The sequence below is a fragment of the Meriones unguiculatus genome, chromosome 15 (genome assembly GCF_030254825.1).
Source record: "Meriones unguiculatus strain TT.TT164.6M chromosome 15, Bangor_MerUng_6.1, whole genome shotgun sequence".
Classification (NCBI taxonomy): Eukaryota; Metazoa; Chordata; class Mammalia; order Rodentia; family Muridae; genus Meriones; species Meriones unguiculatus.
The window spans coordinates 48,213,978-48,234,988 of NC_083362.1; the positions used below are offsets into that span (position 1 = coordinate 48,213,978).

The 21,011-nt window shown below is 41.8% G+C and overlaps 1 protein-coding gene across 29 annotated transcripts in view; it reads left to right on the forward strand.

Moving 5' to 3' along the window:
- The first annotated feature begins 565 nt into the window (after window positions 1–565).
- The window catches only part of Abi2 (abl interactor 2), a 66,503-nt gene continuing 46,057 nt past the window's right edge, over window positions 566–21,011 (forward strand). For 8 of the 29 annotated variants that reach the window (XM_060368456.1, XM_060368447.1, XM_060368458.1 and 5 more), the window contains exons 1-2: window positions 568–827; window positions 19,671–19,838. In XM_060368456.1, the coding sequence (XP_060224439.1) occupies window positions 711–827; window positions 19,671–19,838 (285 nt within the window). In that variant the 5' untranslated portion in view covers window positions 568–710. Of the gene's footprint in view, window positions 828–19,670; window positions 19,839–21,011 lie in introns of all 29 variants that reach the window. The other 21 variants (XM_021655672.2, XM_060368451.1, XM_060368460.1 and 18 more) reach the window with 3 other exon arrangements.

Consider the following 21,011-nt stretch of genomic DNA (forward strand, 5'->3'; position numbering starts at 1 on the left):
TAGATTTGGGGTTAGGTAACTGCAAATTTACTCTGCAGAGAAGAAGGATGAGGTCCAGGGTGGCCTTTGGAGCTGCATGGAAGTTCGGTGGCTCTGCCCGCTCTGAGGTGTGATTTCTCACGGAGGATGTGAAGAGCCTGTGCCCTCTCCCTGCCCAGGGGCCCGGAGGGCGTCCTCGGGTCGACGACCTCCGCGGGGTTCCGGCCTGGGGTGTGCCACCCGGGGGAAGGGCGGAGGCGGCGGGGAGCGGGGCGCCCTCCCGCGCGGCTAACAAAGGCAGCCCGGGGGCTCGCAGAGCCGGGGAAGCCGCGCGGGGCCCAAGGGTTAACCCGGAGCCCCGCTCGGGCGCGCATCCCGGCCCCCGCCTCCCGTCGCTAGGAGACGCCGGAAGTGGGGGAGGGGCGGCGCGGGTGGGAATCTTTTTCGGGCGCTCGCTCGGGGGCGGAGGGAGGGAGGGGAGCGCGCGTGCGCGTGCGCGTGCCCGCCCGCCCGCCCGTCGCCGCGGTGACCGTCCCCGCGGCCCGCCGGCTCGCGCCCCGCCTCCGGCCCCGCCGCCCCCTCCCGCGTCGCGCGCCGGGGCCGCCGCTCGCTCCTCCCGCTCCCCGCCGCCGCGGCCGCCGCTGCCCCTCCTCTCCCGGGCGTCGCGGCCGGCCCGCTGCCTCTGCGGGCTGCATGAGGAGGAGGAGGCGGAGGAGGAGGAGGATGTGAAGATGGCGGAGCTGCAGATGCTGCTGGAAGAGGAGATCCCGGGGGGCCGCCGGGCCCTCTTCGACAGCTACACGAACCTGGAGCGGGTGGCCGACTACTGCGAGAACAACTACATCCAGGTGCGGCGCGCCCCCCGGCACGGCGCGCATCCCGGCGGGGCGCGGGGGGCGCGGGGCGCGCGGGCGGCCGGGGTGGCCGCCGGGAGAGCCTCGGCCCCGGCGGGCGCGGGGTGGGGACGGGCCGAGCGCGGCGGCGGGGGAGGCGGCCCCGGGCCGGCCCGCGGTGCGGCGCGTGTGCGGCGTCCCGCCTCCCGGGCCCGCCCGCCCCCGCGCCCCGCGCCTGTCAGGACCGCTTCGGGATGGCGGGGGAGGTGGAGGAGGTGGAGGGTGGCCTGCTCTGTCTAACGGAACCCTGCCCGGACGGCAGGGCTGCGTGGGGTGGACGACTAGGTGACCGACCCTCTGCCCCAAGTCCGAGGTGTGTTCCAGGGGTGCTGGTCTGCAAAGTGAGACGCCGCAGTTTTCCATTCCCGAGAATGCGCCCCGAGGACAAAACAACATTCTTAACCCTTAAGTTTAAAACAGTTTTGTTTTTGTTTTTTTTTTTAGGTTGTAAAGGGGGACACGGTGGGACGGCTGTTCCTTATTATAAGTTAATGCTCTTTTTTTTCTCCCTTTGGAGAATGGGAAACTGCCTGATAATGAGCTGGTTTTCCTCCCCAGGCCCCGTTAGAATAGGTAATTTTCCTATGGGAAAAAGAACTATGACTATATTTCACAAAGAATTAGGAAAATGAGCCACATGGTGTAGTTTTTTTCCCATGGTGATTGGCTTGGCACTCAGTGGATGTGTGTGTGTGTGTGTGTGTGTGTGTGTGTGTGTGTGTGTAGGAAGGTGAGAAAGGGGCGGGGGAAGACATTGGTGCGATGGGAACCAGCTGGTCATGGGATAAATGTAAAATTCTTACGGATTAAAACAACACTTTAAAAATGAACTCATGCTTTGCAAATCCAGGGTGTCTTATTTTCCATAGGGCTTATACTGAATTCCAGGTTCTTCCACCATTTTTTTTTCCCCACTCGAATTTAAATTCTCTTTGGAGCTGGAGAGATGGCTCAGTGGTTAAGAGCACTGTCTGCTCTTCCCAAGGACCCTGGTTCAATTCCCACAAGGCACCTCACAACTGTCTGTAACTCAAGTTCCAAGGGATCTGGGATCTGACACCTTCACACTGATGCACATTAAAAAAAAATAATAAAAGACAGTAAATTCTCTTTGGGTAAAGTGGAAACGGAAGCATGATGTTACACTGTTGCCCGCTTTTGACGTTCTTGCTCCCGTTCCCATCTCTGAAGACATCCTCAGCCCCGGTTGTATTGGAAAACGTGCTCAAATCTTAGTATGAATTTTAGAAAAACCAGATGCATTAATTTATAGGTTCTTAAGTGTTTTTGAGAACCACATGGCTAATCAAAAATACTGTGCTTAGACGTTGATTATGCATGTACCAAACTCTGTTGTGGTGTTACAGACATTTGTACTGGAGAGTGAATCAGACGTAATTGGATGCAGTCCTTTTCAAAGAAGTGCTTGAGAGTGCGTGTTCAGTAGGAAGAGTGTGCGTCTCTTTGATCAGAGATTGATAAAAACCCCTCACAAATGTCTGTCATATGCATTACTAACCCAGAGCTGTGTAGGAATGATTCAAAGGTTTGATTGCTTGATTTTGACCAGTCTTCCCTGGCCCAGAACTGTTGCTGGTCTACTCCTAAAGTCTTCAGGGATTTATAATGTAGTTCAAGATCTGTGAGAGAATTAAATCCATGTTGATACCATCTGCCATCAGCCCTCCTCGTTGGAGGGTCCTACATTGGTGATTTCAATCAAATGATGATTGAAAATAATCCCTCTGTGTAAATGCAAACAGACCTTTCCCTTGTCATTACTTAAATGATACAGAGTAACAACTACTTGACATGGCATTTACATTTTATTAGGTAGCGTAAGGCCCACATTTAGGGTTTAGGGGAGGATGTGGGATAGAGTGAATGTAAATGTGCCATTTTATGTAATGAACTTGAGCATCCAAGATGGTGGCATGACGGTTTGGGATAGGGTGGGAGGGTGGCCTAGAACAAGCCAAGCATAGTTGATTTATACTTTGCAGTGGATTGTGGGTAGGAGGGTTATGCTTATTTTCAGAATTCACGGCTGCCGGGAGAGACAAAACCTAAAAGACCAAAAGTGCTAATTTTATTGCCTTACGTAGCGTGTTATGGGAAGGTGGTGTCTGTCAGAAGAGAAATTAGGGGATGGAAAAATGTTTAGATTGCAATTGTGGCCAACTGATAAGAAACAGGTTTGTCTACTTTGAAAGATGAATGTTACTACAATTTTAGATTATAATTGTCACAAAAATGGAAAAGTATGTAAGTTGATACATGGAAAAGTGAAAGAGATCAGCACTTGTCTTCAATTTTACAATTATTCCAGCTTGAAGAGTGTCAAAGTTGGCATGTTATTTGGTTATTCATTTTTGGTGTTGGGGATTGAACTCAGGGCGTTGTGCATGCCAAGAATACACTCTACCACGACGCAATTATACTCCTATCCCACTGTAAAAGTATACATACTGATTTCCTAGAAATGGAGTTTGAATTTTAAACCATCTGTATTTTTAATTTAGCATCTGAAGTAGAGTTTCCACTTTGATTTCTTGGGTTCTCGGTTGTGGCATTTTGGATCTGTTACTGCTGTACTTCCCCAGGATGATACTTCTTGCGTGATTTGTTTGCTGTACAATGGTACATAGAACTGGGGAGAGTTGATTTGTGCTGAGCCGGCTGGACATCTGTCAGTTCTTGTGACGGAAGGACTGACCAGCAGAAGTCTTGATGCTTTGACCCTGCAAAGCGTGAAAATTAATTCACAGATCACTGAGCAAATGGTCTATTAACCTTATGGTATTCTGCCTTAGCTTATAGCTCCAGTTAACTAACTCAGCACTCATTGTCTCTATGTGTAATTTTTGTTTTGTTTTTGTTTTTCTAGAGTTTCTCTGTGTAGCCTTGGCTGTCCTGAAACTAGCTCGCTCTGTAGACCAGGCTGGTCTCAGAGATCAGCCTGCTCTGCCTCTAGAGTGCTGGGATTAAAGGTTTTCACCACCACTGCCCAGCTGAAATGAAATTTTTAAAAAACGTATGTTGATCATATATAATTATTATTCAGTATTAAGTATCTGGTTTTATATCTAGGAAATAAAATAGGTAAATAAAAGTACACTAATTATGGATCATAACTAGTGTGAAATTTGAGCAAAAGGAACACATACACAGATACTACTGATGGAAAAATGTAAATATTTACTTTGTAGGATACAATGATGTTAATATTGGAATTTTAAGTATCATTAATAAAATCTTAAGAGCCTAATTCTATTAACTTCTGTGAAACAGGCAATTTTTTTTCTAAAGTGTGATGATAAAAATTATGACTGTAGTTTGCTAATACTTCTCAGGTTGATTTTGTTGTTTGTTTCTGGAGACTGGGTTCCCCTATGTCGCCCCTGCCTGACTTGAACTTGTGTTTTTCCTGCCTTTGGGAACTGAGTGCAGACGTTGGCTACTATGCTTAAGTTGATTGTTTCACTTCCGACTGGCCGAGGAGGTGGCTCAGTGGTTAAAGTATCTGTACGACCAACCAAGCATGAGGACTGGAGTTCCTCGAACCTCTGTTAGTGCTGGGTGGGCTCAGCGCTGTCACTGTGAGCGCAGCAAGCTGGCTGGATACCTCATCGTGTTGGCCAGCTCTGGGTTCATGTGTGAGACGCTGCCTTCACTCAGTGAGGACAGTGTGAGCCTCACAAACAAAAGAAAAAGTACCGAATTAGTACACTCTACTGCCGTACCTCTACACCTTTGTTTCGTTTTCTTTTCCTTTTTTAATTTTTTCTTCTCATTTTTTGGAGACAGGGTTTCGGAGTGTAGCCTTGGCTGTCCTGGACTCGATTTGTAGATCAGGCTGGCCTTGAACTCATAGAAATCTGACTGCCTCTACTGGGATTACAGGTGTGTGCCACAGCACCTGGCTACCTTTGTTTCATTCATTCATTCATTCATTCATTCATTCATTCATTATGCATACAGAATTCTGCCTGCATGTACACCTGCATGACAGAATAGGACACCAGATCTCATTATAGATAGTTGTGAGCCACCATGTGGTTGCTGGGAATTGAACTCAGGACGTTTGGAAGAGCAGCCAGTGCTCTTAACCTCTGAGCCATCTCTCCAGCCCCTTTTATTCATTTATTAATGTAAACATAGAATGCTTAACCCATTGGTGAAAATGTTCAGGAATTCTTTCTTTCTTTTTGAAGGTCTTACTTATTTTTGTTTGTTTTTTGAGACAGGGTTTCTCTGTGCTGAAACTTGACACGGAGTAAAAATTTTAACTTAATGAGTGCCATTAAAATACATGGGTATTGGGTGCTGGAGAGATGGCTCAGAGGTTAAGAGCACTGACTGCTCTTCCAAAGGTCCTGAGTTCAATTCCCAGCAACCACATGGTGGCTCACAACCATCTATGAGATCTGGTGTCCTATTCTGTCGTGCAGGTGTACATGCAGGCAGAACTCTGTATGCATAATGAATGAATCTTTAAAAAAATACATGGATATTTTTGAAAAAATTATAAAGTGGCTAGATATTAAAAGAATTATAAGTTACCCAGTTATCTTGAACTTGCTACTCTAGACCAGGCTGGCCTAGATACACCTGCTCTAAGATACCCCTGCTCTTGCCTCCCTAGAGCTGGGATTAAAGGTGTGTGCCCTGGCTTGTCTTACTTATTTTTGACTAGGGTCAAACTTAACTGTGTAGCCAAGGATAACCTTGAGCTTCTGACACTGTGTCATTTCATTCTGTTTTGCTGACAAATGGTATTACAGTATAGAAAAACTTAGATTTTATTTGACTTATCTGTTACTGTATTTCTGTGTTGTTTGTAGCTTTAATCAGTGATCAATCAGCAGTAATCATTGGCTTACAGGTGGCTCTTGGGTAAACTGAAATGAGTGGCTCCTTCATCATTCTACCCCGGTGAAGTGAATGTATCCATGTTGTACTTAGTGTGACTGCTGCAGATCCGAGTCTTGGCCCAGCGCTTGCATTGCCTTTGTCCTGTGAGATGAGAGGTCTGTGGGAAGCTTCCACAAAGCCTTATCTATTCATTTCCTGGTCTAACAAGGAGCCTGTCAGTTTGTGTCCCTCCTAGTTGTGACAGAAGAAGGCTTTCTGCTTGTACTCCTTTTAGGCAAAGCTGTAGCTGTGAAACTTCAGCTGCCGGGTGGTATTGTTTCCTCACAAGTGCCATATCACCCATGGTGTAGTTACGGCACCTTTTTTCTTGGCCTTACACAAGACCTGGATCTTTTGCTACTTTTTTTTTTTTAAAGTAAGTAGTGGACCTTCTGAATTAAACAGGGTCTTAGGTGAGGTCAAGCTTTGTTTCTTTTTACTTAAAAAAAAAAAAAAAAGAAGAATAGTGGGTTTATGGAACCACATGGTAAAACTACCTTTTTAACTTTACAGAAATTACTAAACTCTTTTCTGTGGTGTCATTTTGCATTCCCAGCAGCACATGTTCAGCTATTCTGCATCCTTGTCAACATTTGGTTTTGCCGGGTGGCGTGATTTATACGGCTGTTATAAACATTGATGACAGCCCAAGCTAATTCACTCAAACATGGAAAGCCGAAGCTTTTAAAAATTAGAATCAAGAGTTTCCAGTCTCATCGCTTTTAATTTTATCTTAATTTAATTTTTATGGGTGTTTTGCCTGTATGCATGTCTGTACCACATGTGTGCTGGTGCTCATTGAGGCCATAAAAGGGCATCATTTCCCTGGAGTTGGAGTTACAGATGGTTGTGTGGCAGTGCTGGGAATTGAACCCTAGTCCTCTGCAAGAACAGCCAGTGCTTTTAAGCACTGAGCTGCCTCTACTGTCCCTCATAGTTTTATAAACACAACACCATTTACGAAAATGCTAGGAGTCTTAGTCAGATCACTTAGCAAAGAGAAAGAAATAAAAAATATCCACACTAGAAAAGTAGTTGTTTTTGTTTACAGATAACTGTTCTTTTTTATTTTATATATATATATATACATATATATATATATTTTGTGACAGTGGGGACAGAAAAGCATGATTGTATACATGGAAAACCATAAAGACACCATCAGAAATAATTTAAAAGTAACAGGTTCAGTAAATTTGCAGTATAAAGTGCAACATAAAGAAAGCACGTCAGGTGTGGTGGCTCACACCTTTAATCCCAGTATTCTGGAGGCAGAGGCAGGTGGATCTCTGTGAGTTAGGCTAGACTGGTTTACAAATCGAGTCCTGGACAGCCAGGGCTTTGTTACAGAGAAACCCTATCTCAAAAAGCCAAAAACAACAACAACAAACAAAAGTCAGATATATTTCCATATACTAATAGGAAACTCTATGAAAAAATAAGGAAACAATACCTTTAAAAGGCCATCAAAAGAATAAAATAAAAGTAAATTAGGAATTACCAAGGAGGTGAACTATCTGTGAGCTAACAACTATAAAGCATTTAGGAATGTAGGACACAAATAAGTGGAAGCATTTGTGATTATGGGTTGTAGAATGAATTAAGTCAATACTACCCAAAGCTGTCTGTGAACATAGTGTAATCACTGTTATAAAAAAATTCCAGTAGAATTATTTAAAGTCCCAGAAAATATGGAACCTCAAGAGTTGATACTCAATACCATTTTGAGATAAACAAAATTGGAGGCCTCATACTCTACTATCTCAAAGTATATTACAAAGCTATTGTAGCCAAAATGGCATGGTACCAGCATAAAATAGTCGTAAGGCAATAGAACCGAATAGAGAGCTCAGAAACGGGTAGCTGACTACTGTGATATAAGACTATCTAACAGGGAAAAGATAGTCTCTACAATTTACGGGGAGAACTGTGTTCACGTGTGAAATAATGAGATTGGACTTTGTATTCAAATTATAAACTTATTAGAAGTGATGGGAGTATTGGCAATAACTTTTATTTGAGCAGAGCACCAAAGTATAGGCAGCAGAAGCAATTATAAGAACAGTGCGTCACACTAAAAATAGAAATAACTCATAAAACACAACGGCGTAAACTGTAAACCAAATTTTAAAAAATGGCATAGAACTAAGTGTGGTGGCACATGCCTTTCATCCATCACTTGGGAGACGGCAAGGTGAGTCTCCTGAGTTCAAGGCTAAATAGAGAAACCCTGTGTCAAAACAAAAATGGGCACAGGACATTATCTTAGTTTCTTTTCCTGTTGCTATGATAAAAATAATATCCTGACCGACAAAAGCAACTTAACAGAGAAAGAATTTATTCTGGTTCACAGTTGAAGGGTCTGTCATAGTGGGGAAAGTTAAGTGGCAGAACTTGAAGCAGCTCCTCATGCTGCTTCCACTCAGGCAGTGAGTGACAGTGTCTAACACATGCCCTGTACTGCCCAGATTACTTTCTCTGTTTTACGATGCTGTCTAGGATTCCCTGCCCAGGGAATAGAGTTCCCATAGTTAAGGCCACATTCTCACATAACTCATGTCATAACCCCTCACAGAATTTCCCAGAAGTCTGTATACCAGCTGATTTTTAGATTCTGTCAAGTGACAGTGTTAACTATTATATACTTGACTAGAAAAAAGATACACAAATGAGCAGCAGGCAGATGGATATCCCACACAGATAATCGTTAGCGAAATGCAAACTGGAAGTGAGGCTTCCTTCATCTATTAGGATGGTGTCATAAAGAAGAGGTTTGTGCCAGCAAGATGTGGAGAAAAAGGAATTCTTTCTGGTGATGTGAGTTGTTAAAGCCATTATGGAAAGTGACAGGGAAGTGTTTTTCGGACAGTGAAAACGAGGACAACGCTGTGACCTAGCAGTTCCACCTTTGCGTATATATTCTACTTCTGGGTCTTCACCTGATACATGAAACTGTTCAAAGAGCACACGTCCTCACATGTCCATTTTAGTATTATTTTCAGGGCTTAGTGGCCTAAATGTGGAAACAAGTGTTGAAGAAACGAGTTGTTAAAAAAGTGATACAGATCAGGAATAACAAAGGAATGTTATTCAATAAAAAAGAAAGACCTGCCATGTGGGGCAAAATGGATAAACCTTGAGAACATTGTGTTAAGTAAAATGAGGCACACACAAAAAGACAAATGCTGTCTTTTTAGTTTGTTTGTTTTTTGAGACTGTCTCTTTGTAACCCCGGCTGTCCTAGAACTCACTCTCTGGACCAGGCTGGCCTTGAACTCAAAAGATCGGTTTCCCTCTGCTTCCCAAAGTGCTGGGACTAAAGGCATGTCCCACTACTGCCTGACAAATGCTGTCATCTTGCATTCTGAAAAGCTCAAATTCAGAAGCAGAGAGACATGCTTGCTGCTGTTGGTGTGTTGGGGTCAGAGGACGTAAATGTATCAAGTGAATCTGTTTGGGAGGTCGGATGCACTGCATTAGGAGTACAGGTCTGTAGGTAGTGATGCAGTGGGTACTTGAAATTGATCAAGACTGGATGGTAAGTGCCTTCCCCAAAGGTGGCCTGTGTGACATGATGGATGTGTGACTTAGCTTGTGGTAGTCATTTATGGTCTGTTGATCAGCTGTATTGGTATCCCTGTGTGGGGCCACTGTCTGTGCAAGGGGAGTGTCCCGCTGCTGAATGATGCTGCTGCCCAGTGTTGATGTACTCTGAAACTATGTACTTTTTAAATATACAACTTTTGTTAGTTACCTATCAGTGTGGCTGGAAAAGGTATTTTAAAAAAATTGCCCACAAACCAGTTTACGGTAAGGCTTTTAGCCTTGACCTTGTCTATTACACTCTCCTGTTCCTTCTGTCAGTATATGCCAGCTGCTTTGGTGTGCATGCCAGAAGTCAGCCTCTAGCATCATTCCTACAGAGCTGTCTACCTTGTTGTCTCTGTTTCTTTTGTTTTTTAGTCTTCGGTTTTTTTCCCTATCATACCAGGCAGGTATTTCTGCCGCCTTTTGCTTTGTGTTTGTTGTGCTCTCTTGATAATTTCATGACTGGCTCATTTGTCACTCCTTGCTTACTCTCTCCCCTTGCCTACACTTTTCTCTCTACAGTTTATTTATTTTTTCTGCATATTACCACATTACAGATAATGTTTATTTTTTTGCTTTTCTTCCTGCCAGTGAGGGCAGGGATTTATTTATTGGTTTGTTTATTTGTATCTTATTTATTTCCAGTGCCTGCCACAAAATTATGTGTTTGTTAAATCAATAAATTAACTCTTTTCTAGCACTCTTCTTAAAAGAGCAAAATAAATTAGTTTTAAATAAATTACAGGCTTGAATAGTGTATATATTTATGCAGAGGAAAAAAAGAAAGTTGGTAAATAATATTTTCCCAAGTATTCAACACAGACTGGTCCACAGAACTGAGACTAGTGTTTCAGATATGGTTGCTGTTTTAGAGTTAATTCATTTATGTTAGTTGGTGCAAGACTTGTGCTTTAGTGGCTGCTCATCAAATATTGCATTATCTACAGCTTCCTGAAAGTAGCAAGGGAGATATTTCTGTTTTACAAAATTAGGTAAGTAAACTCACGTTCCCTTTGATTCCGTGGGACTGAAGTTCTTCAGAGAGGAATTATATTCTTTCACTTGTTCTTTCTGTGTCTATGTAATTTTTTGTTTTTTTAAAAATAATTTTGATGCATTTTTATTATGTTGTCTTTTTATTTAAAAATTTCATCAAGTGTCTTTCCATGCTGAGAATTCCATGGTAACTCACTCTTGGGCAAGAGCCTGGTTCTGTTGTGTTTTGATTCCTGGGAAGAGCCTTTGTTACATTTGGACTAGTGAGATTGAATTAAATATAACATGTGCTTTCTTCTTGCTGTTAGTCTTCACTTACTTATCTATTGGTGACTGTAAGTAGAGGCCAGGAAACACACTGTTAGGAACACGAAGAGCCTACAGAAGTCCACAGTGAATAGGGGAAGTCAACAAAGGGCGCCAGCCTCGTCTAGCATGCGTGACGGCCAGGCCCTGCCAGCAGCTGGTGCTGACCAGTGACTGCTCCTCAGAAACTTGGGTCCCTGGTCTAGAGAGTGAATGAGTTTCATCAAAGGAATTTTAGTTTCTTAGCTTAAGATGTAGAAAAATAATATGTTTACACAGTCCACTATTTTTGTTTGAAAGGAAGTTGTAAGCACTGACCATAAACGTTTCTAGTTATTTTTAAATTCTGTGGTGATGGGGTCATGTTTCTTGGTTTTTGCTATCTGTACATGTACAGTTATGATGTTTTAATAGGTATGATTATGAGCTTTATGTATTAAAATCTATACACAGATCTAATGTCACTAGAACTAGTGGAATGAAGGGATTAGTAGTTGGGCTTACATGATAGGGTTTGTGTTGGACAACAGTGGTCAGGAGAGTGACTGGTCTTCAGTTGAACATGTTGAAAGGCTGACTAAGTTGTGCTCTGATGTTAGGGAAGGCAGCAGCACCGATAGGAGCAGTGGAGCGGAACTCTTGACAGGAAGGGAAAAGGAAGCAGGCAAATGCCGTTAGACCTCCTTGAACTTGGGTCACCCTCGTTTATGGGAGCCTTCTCATTGCACATAGAAGTGAAGAAACCCTCATACATGTGCCCGCAGGCATGTCTCCTGCGCCACTCTCCCTGCTGTTAAGTGCCAGGTGATGGCAGCATGGCAGCCTATGTGACGGCGTTAGCTGCAGCACTTTAAAATGTTAGCAGTGACAAAAACTGGGTATCCAGTCAGTAACGTTTGCTTCCAATGCCCTGTGGCAGAGTTGTTCTTTCCTTCCACTTCTGACTTTACGTGGGTCTTGGAGGCCGAGCTCAGGTCTCTAGGCTCAGGTGACAAGTGCTTTTTATCTTAGCTCCATCTTGCTTTTAAATTTTTTTTTAAGTCCTGCCTGTATCCCCGCCCCCATCCCAGTCCCCTTTCCCCTGAAGTGCTGGTGGAGATCAAATTCAGGGCCTCATGTAAGCTTGACAGATGCTCTTGTGCTGAGCAGCAATCCCAGTCCGAGCTCTGTCAGTGGTTCTCATCCTTCCTGATGCTGCGACCCTTTAATACAGTTCCTCATGTTGTGCTGACCCCAGCCATGAAATTATTTCACTGCTGCTGCATGACTCTAATTTTGCTACTCGTATGAATTGTAATGTAATATCTAATATGCCACATGTCTGATATGCAGCCACTGTGAAAGGGTCATTCAGCCTCCAAAGGGGTCAGAACTCACAGGTTGAAAACCAGTACTCTATGTACATTTTTGTTCTATTTTTGAGCTGGGTTTGTAGGTTGCCCTGCCTTGTCTCAGGCTCAAGTCATCTCATTTCAACTTCCTAAGTAAACACTGCAACATGGGCTACCATGCTAGGCAAAGATGTTTTTAGTAGATTAAAAGCTCTGATCAGTTCACATTGGTTTAATATTATTTGATGTTACTTACTTGTATGCTGCTGTGTAAGTTAAATCAGGTCCTTTTTACTACCATTGTCAATTCTGTTCTTTCTTTAACTTTCCTGCAGTAATAACTATTACGATTTTTGCTGATTTGCTAAAACCCCATCTCACTGACTTTTTTTTTAATGGATTTTGATTATTTTTATTTTTATGAGACATATTTATGTAGACTCAGCTAGTTTGGAATTCATTTTGTAGACTGAGCCATCCTGAAACTCAGAGATCTGCCTGCCTTTGCTCCCTGAATACTGGGATAAAGGCCTCTGCAACCACAAAGCTGTCTCACTGATTATTAAAGTTTTAGAAACTTTTAATAAAATTCTAATCATCTAAAGGGTAAATGTCAGTGGATTCTGGCGTATGTATGTATTTACAGAATTGTTTGACCATTTCCAAGTCTTATTTCAGAATACTTTTCAACAGTGCAGAAAACCGTTACTCCTATTAAACTATCTCTCTCTGGTTTTATTTTTTTGGTTTTGGTTTTGGTTTTAGTTTTTTGGAGACAGGGTTTCTCCGTCGGCCTTAGCTGTCCTGGACTTGTTTTGTAGAGCAGTCTGGTCTCGAACTCACCGAGATCTCCCTGCCTCTGCCTCCCTGAGTTGTGGGATTAAAGGCGTACACCACCACTCCTGGCTCATTAAACAGTCACTGTATTTTACTCTTTTCCTGCAGTTCCTTGTATCCATAGTATCTCTGTCTGTGTGTCCTTTTGGGTTTGGCTCCTGTCCTAGTTAGAGTTTCTATTGCTGCAGTGAAACACCATGACGAGGGGAGGGATGTAGGGGGAGAAGAGAGAGGGAGGATCGGATTGGGAGGAGATGAGGGAGGGGCCAGAGCCAGGATACAAATTGGATAAATTGTAATAAATAATAATTTACTATTGAAAAAAGTTTATTTTTTTAGTTTTTGTGAAGAATTGTGTTGGAATTTTGATACAGATTGCATTGAATCTATAGGTTGCTTTTGGTGGAATGACCGTTTTCACAGTATTAACCCTACCAACCATAAGCGTGGGACATCTTCCTGTCTTCTGATGACTCCTTCCTTCAATACTTATTAAACAAATCTTTCTCTTGCTTTGTTAGTTATTCCATATTTCTTTTAAAAGGCTATTGCAATAGTCAGGGTTCTCCAGAGTAGCAGAACTTATAAAGAGAATTTATTAAAGTCACTGTCAGGCTATGGTCCAACTCATTCAACAATAATGGGCTGTGAATGAAAAATTCAAGACTTCAGAAGTTGCCCAGTCCACAAGGCTGGTGTCTCAGTTGGTCCTCAGGAGATGCTGGAATTCTGAAGAAGCAGGCTCTGATGCCAGTGAAAGAATGCTAGCAAGGTGAGAGCAAGCAGGCAAACGAGCAAAAGCTTCTTTCTTCCATGTCTTATGTAGATTTCCAGCAGAAGGTGTGGCATAGATTAATATCTAACTGCCTCAAGATCCAGTTCAAAGGTGTGAGTCTTCCTACTTCAAAGGTCTGGACTAGAAGTGGATTCACCCAAGCAAAAATAATCTTTTGTACGTGTGCCCTCCATTTTGGATTGCAGTTCATTTAGATGTAATCAAGTGGACAATAAAGAATGGCCATGATGGTCATTGTGAAAATATTGTTTTCCTGATTTCTTTCTCAGTTTGTCATTTGTGTATTGGAAGGCTACTGATTTTTGTGTGTTAATTTTGTATCCTCCTACTTTACTAAATTATCTTTTTAAAATTTTTGGAGAGGGAGTGAGAAAGCCAGAGCGGCACACACCTGCGAAAGCCAGAAGAGGGCATTGATCCTCTGCAGCTAGGGTTACAGGCACTTGTGAGATGCTTATTGTGGGTTCTGGGGACCAAAGTCGACTTCTTTGCAAGAACAACAAGTGTCCTTAACCACTAAGTCATTTCTCCAGCCCATTCATTCATTCATTCATTTTGTTATCTATCCATTCATTCATTCATCTATCCATTTATTTTGTTATCTATCTGTCTGTCTATCTAATAGATATCATAAGAATATGAAAGAGGGCTCACTTTGAGGAGCAGAGATGGTTCATAGGCAGTTGCATCGGCTAAAACTCCACCCTTGCCTGGATGATGACTCGCAAAGCTGCATTCTCAGTGCTCTGTGTAACTCTTATCGAGGGGCCTTAGGAATTGTATACATTTCAGGTTTCCTGGGACTCAGGTGTGATCAGGCTTGGTGGCAAGTGCCTTTACCTGATGAGCCATCTTGCCCAGAAGTCTTAGTCTTAAAGTCTTAAGGAACACTGTTTGCAGAGGAGAATTCCCTCCTGTGTATTCCTGTTCTTGATTTTTAAATGCTATTTTCCTATACCTCCTGAGTCATCCACACCTTCATTTTCTATCAGATCTGTGGTACTATGTAGTAGGAGCAAAATACTGAGGAAAATAACAGTAAGAAATTTAGAAATACTGCAGCTGAGTGTCTTCAGAGGATGTGCAAGGTTCTTATTGGTATTTTCCATGCCTCTAGAAATATATCAAATTGAGATGCAAGTTTAATCTTCCCTTATTCAGTACATAGTTATTTGGATGGGCTAGCTTCTGGAGATCCAGTTTTCCATCTTTCTTTCTCCCTCATTAGGTGATGGAAATAGGCCATTAGAGTTCCTGCTGGGGCTGAGCTCTGAGCTGGCGTCTGTTTAGCTGGATCAGTGAACACCCAGCCTGTGCCCAGTTCCCCTTTCTTAGGATTTGGCTCTCTCTATGACTGGAAGGAGAGTGCCTTTTGAGAAGGCCAAGTCTTGGAAGACTGGATTAAATGCTTCATTTTTGTGGATGCCCTTTTCTAGGCTCTGAAAATATTGATATGGGAAAAGTATAATTCCATCTTATTGACACAGAAAGATGATAATACGTTATATATTCTGAAGAAAAATAATGTAATTCGACCATTAGGATGGTAGAAAATGAAACTTGTACATTACCCATTAAAGAGACCCCAGGTGAGGCTTGGGTGAGCACAGCGGTGCAGTACATGTTTAGCATGTGAGTTTCATACCCACCACGGCAAACAGCAACAACAAAACAGAAAAAGGGTAATAGAAGTCATGGTGATTCACATGTAATGTGCAAAGATGTGTTAGGTTACCACCTGTTTGAGGTCGTTTGCTGTATATAATCTGTGAGTTTGGGCAGTGAATCATGCATATATTTCTGTGTTATGTAAGTTTGCAATAAATTGCTGAGAAGGTTGATAAGTGTCAATGAGAAAAGTTTTCCTTAAAATTCAGGCAGGGCGTAGGTTATTGGTAAAAGCTATTGCAGGTGAAGGAGAAGACAAGGGTAGGAAACTGATCCACATTTTGAGAACCATAAAACTGATTTTTCTAAAAATGAAGACTTGGTGAAGTTGAATGAGAAAGAACTTGTATACCTTCTTAGGGAAGGCTGTAAATGGTTAAGTTGAGGTGTCTGCTTATATTTAAGTGGGTAAGAGGAAGATAAGGAGGTGTCAGCTGATTGGGAAAGATGAAACTTTTGGACCACATTTAAGACTCCATGATCTGTCGGCAAACTAGTACAGAAATATTGGCAAGAGATAACTAGGGTATTATGTGGCCAGTATGCCCCGAAGAAGAGCCCAGAAGGGGAGTGTTTGGGCAAGTGGACTAGGTGTGTGACGTAGAGACTTGGAAAGTGTCCACCATGAGAGAAATGGTGGCTTAACACAAGTGGAAGATAGTGTTAAAGGAAGTGACAGTGAGGTCGTGAGGTGTGCAAGTTAATATCCCTTGTAAACAGAAGTTTAATGTGGATTGGGAGTATTTTAAGAGAGAAAATATTTTAAACTGAGAAAGGAGTGAAACTTGTTTTTAGGGGCCAGTGAGATGGGTTTGAGGGTAAAAAGAATTTGTTGTAAGCTTGATAACCCGTTTGATCCCAAAGACCTACATGGTGGAAAGAGACACATGACTACACGAGTTGTCCTTTGACCTTCGTGTATGTGCCATAACACATGTATCCCTTCAAAATAGTCTTTTGTGTGTGTGTGTTTTGAGACAGGGTCTCACCGTGTAGCCCTGGCTTCCTGAAACTCACTACTTAGACCAGGCTGGCCTTGAATTTACAGAAATCTGCCCGCCTCTACCTCCCAAATTCTGGGACTAATGGCATGTGTACCACACCTCGCTACTTTTTAAGTTTTTAACAATTAAAAAAATTGTGTTTTTGTGTGTATGAGTATGCTGTATGTATGTGTATATGTGTTGGTGTATGTGTGTTGTATGTATATGTGTATGTATGTGCTCTCTTTATTATATGTGTGTGGTGTATTGTGTGTATTTCGTTATATGTGTTGGTGTATGTGGTATATGCATATGTGTGTGTGCTTTTCATATGTGTTGTATGTATGTCTGGTATGTTGTGTATCTGTGTGGAATTTGTATTTCTGTGTGGTTTGTGTATACTTGTGTATTTGTGCTATGTGAATCTGTGTGGTGTGCCTGTGTGTGTGTTATGTGTGTGGTGCATGCTTATGAGTTGGGAGATACTTGTACTTGTGTGTATACATGTGAATGCTGGTAGACAGTGTTAGTTATCTTACTGTCTTGATCTCCACCTTTTGACTTGAGACAGGCTGGTCTCACTGTAACACAAACTCACCTTTTTTCTAGACTGTGGCCAGTGAGCTCTTGGAAGAGTTTTAGTAAAATACCACACTGTCCAAAGCAATCTACAGGTTCAGTGCAACTTCTATAAAAGACCAAGGGTATCTTTGTAGACCAGGGTAGCCTCGAACTCATGGCTGTCTGCTGGCCTATGCCAGGCTTGGATTACAGGTGTGTGCCACCCCTTTCTACAATTTTGTTGTTGTTGTTTTGTCTTGTTTTCCAGCCAACGGTTTCTCTGTGCCGTCCTGGCTGTCCTGAAACTTGCTCTGTAGGCCAGGCTGGCCTCGAAATCAGATATTCACCTGCCTCCTGAGTGCTGGGATTAAAGGCTTGTGCCACCACAGCCTGGCCTGAAGTACAACTCTTCTATACCTAAATTTTTGTAGGGTTTTTTTTTTTTTTTTTTTTTTTTTTATGTCATGAGGGGTGAACTTGTTAGGGTTTTTTATTGCTATGAAGAGACACTATGGCCGCAGCAACTCTTACAAAGGAAAACATTTAATTGGGGCTGGTTTACAGTTTCAGAGATGTAGTCTGTTATTGTCACTATGGGAAGCATGGCAGCACATAGGCAGACATAATGCTGGAGAAGTAGCTGAGAGTTCTGTATCTGGATCCACAGGTAGCAGGAAGAGAGAGCCACTGGGCCTGGCTTGAACATCTGAGACCTCAAAGCCCACCCCACTGACATGCTTCCTTAAACAGGGCCACACCTACTCAACAAGGCCACATCTCCTAACAGTGCCAGTTCCTATGAGTCCATGGGCCCTATTTTCATTCAAACCACTACAAAGGGATTTTAACCAATTGCTTGTTTTCTATCTGTTAAGATGATCACACTTTTTTTTTTAGCCTTCCTTCTGTTAATTTGATGTATTTTATTTACCATTTTTCATGCTGTCCTATTCTTGCATCAGTGGAGTAAGTCTCACATGATCATGTCCTTGTATTTAACTTAGTATTTTGTTGAGAAGCCTTGCATCTATATGTTCATAGGCTATTAGCCTTAGGTGATTTTTGTTTGTTTTTGTGTGTTGTATCGTTGTCTGGTTCTGATGCCAGGCTCATGGCAGCTTACTAGAATGAGTATCTTTTCTGTACTTTGGAACTGTTTGAAGAGAACTGACTGCTTTTGTAGTTCTTTGGACAGGAGATGGGATGATGTGACCTAGGCTTGCCTTAAACTTGAAATCTTCCTGCTTTAGCCTCCCAAGTACTAGGACAATAGGTGTGTATACTATACATGGTTTGTTATTTGAAAGTTTGGTAAAATTCATCAGTGCAACAATACAGTCTTGTTTTTTTGGGTAACCTGTGTCATTGATTCAATCTTACTGTTTGTTATTGGTTGATTAAAGTTTATGTGTATCTTTCTGGTTATGTTTTAGTAGGGGCAGTCTGGTCCTAGGTTTTTAAATTTATTGTCATATAATTGTTATAGTAGTCCCTAGGAAGCTTTTGTGTTTCTGTGCTGTCAGTTATAATGTGTCTTTTTCTTTATTCTTCCTTTTTTTTTAAAAAGATTTATTTATTTATTATGTATACAATGTTCTGTGTTCATGTACACCTGCACGCCAGAAGAGGGTATCGGATCTCATTATAGATGGTTGTAAGTTACCATGTGGTTGCTGGGAATTGAACTCAGGACCTCTGGAAGAGGTCTTAACCTCTTAACCTCTGAGCCATCTCTCCAGCCCCCATAATGTGTCTTTTCATCTCTGATTTTGTTTGAGTCTTCTTTTTTCTCTTAATTTTTTTCAGTGACAATGTAGTATTTGGTTGTTAATTAAGTCTTCAAAAGACTTTTCTTCTTTCCCTTCCTCCAGTCCTTAATGAAATTTTATCTGCTTTGCAGACTGTAGGAGAGACATGATTGGGGTTGTGGTAGACTTGAAAAATCCTGTCACTGCAGTGGCAGTTATATACGGGGTTTATTCTTTTTTTTTTTCTCTTCATTTTCTGACCACTGTTTTTTGGAATGATTGAATCAGGGATGTAGCCTCTACTTTGTAATTGAGAAACTGTGACTATTGTAGGTTATATTAATATTGGCACTAACATACAGGGTTTCTGATTCAGAAAGTTGGATTAGCTTCATCATGAACCACGGAATCTTTCTACAAAAGGTATTTGGCACTTGGCAACATAAAATATGTCACTACTATTGCTTTGCTTTGTAACCTGGAAAATAGTCATTTAGTTACTTCTTGCTGCATAGTCTGTTTTTCAGGTAGGGCTTCTGGGTTGTAGCAGGTGTGAGACTGAGGCGCAGTTGACTGCAAAGAAAGGGCCAACTTTGGCAATTTCTGTCCCATAAGGTTGTCACTTAAATTACAGGAGAACAAAGTAGCCACACATTTCAGTTTTACAATCATTTTTATATCAGACATTTTATTTACCATTATTGATACTTTGAATAGACACATTTTATGTGTGAGAATGAAAGGATTCAGGAAAGTAGAGTAAGTATTTATCCATTATGTCAATGCTGCCTAAGTAGTTAAATTGGGAAGATGTGTATATGTTGTCATTACTCAAAGTATATGTTGGCACTGATATTTTAAATAATAGCTTCAAGGTTTTGTTTGTACTTATACAAAGATGTATAGTTAAATTGAAAATATCAATGAATGCATTGAATCATTTAGTTTTGGATTTGTATAACAATGATGGTTTTCAGAATATTTTTGACTTGGTGTATAGGTTCAATGACGACAGAAGAGTTTAGATGACTAAGTTGTCTTTAAATTAATGGTCACTGTTTTCCCCCCAGTCATCTGATAAGCAGCGTGCCCTAGAAGAAACCAAAGCCTACACCACCCAATCCTTAGCAAGTGTCGCGTATCTGATCAACACCTTGGCCAACAATGTCCTGCAGATGCTGGACATCCAGGCGTCCCAGTTACGGAGGATGGAGTCTTCAATCAACCATATTTCACAGGTGAGACCGTGCTATTTCCCTTCTTGCCTGTGAGCAACGTACAGCCTGTTGCTTGCCGTTGCTATGCAAGTAGATGTGCATCTACTCTTTGGAAAATACAAACTTAATATTGTATTGTTTTATAATTCTTTTTGTGATGTTACTATCATTATGGTTTTATAGAAAAGTAAATTTTGATAGATTATATTAAAACTCAGTTGCCACAGTAACATAATCATTCCAGAAGTGAAAATTTATCTTGTTTTTTAAAAAAGTTTTTTGACAGATTTTTTTTTGTTTGTCTTTACTGCTTTAAAAATAGTGATAGCTTGGTGGCTAATTTAAATTCTTTCCTCTGTCAGTAGATTTTTTAAAACCCTCTTTTGGTGGTTTTCTTAGTGTTCTATTGTGAAGGTGTACCATGAGCACAGCAGCTCTTACAACGGGAAGCTTTTAATTGAGGTTTAGTCCATTGTCACCATGGTGGGAAGCATGGTGGCCCTCAGTCACATGTGGTGCTGGAGAATAGCTAAGAATTCCTCATCTGGATCTGCAGGCAGCAGAGAAACCCGTGCGCCTGGTTTGAACATTTTGAAACCCCCAAACCTACCCCCAGTGACACACTTCCTCCAACGAGGTCACACCTCCTAATCCCTGTCAGGTAGCACCACTCCCTAATGACCAAGCGTTCAAATAGAGCCTGTGGTGGCAATTTCTCTTCAGACCAGCACAGTGGTGTTAGAAATTGAACGTAGAGCCTTGCACATGCTAGGCAACCACTGTTTTACTGGCTAAACTGTTTAGCCCAGGTGCTGTGTTTACTAGAATGGAACCTGGCAGCCATAGCTGCAAAATGGGACAGTTTAGGAGATTAGCAAACCTTGTAAATAATATCTTTACATGAAACTTTAGAATGAATGTTAAAGAAGGAGAACAAGAAAGATCAGTATTAGGTGATGAAGTTCTAGATGCAGATGAAGGACACATGAGTCATGGAAGAGGACATAAAAGTAATTGTTTTTCAACTTTTAACTTTGGTCGGTTTTTGTTTTTTCTTTTTTTTTGAGAGAGATATATACATAATTACATAAAAATGTTTGTAGTACAAATGTAAAATTCAAAGCAAACTCCATGGCATCAGCATGACTGTTCTAACTGTACAGAAGTCGTTGAGGTCTGTACACTTTGGGTCTG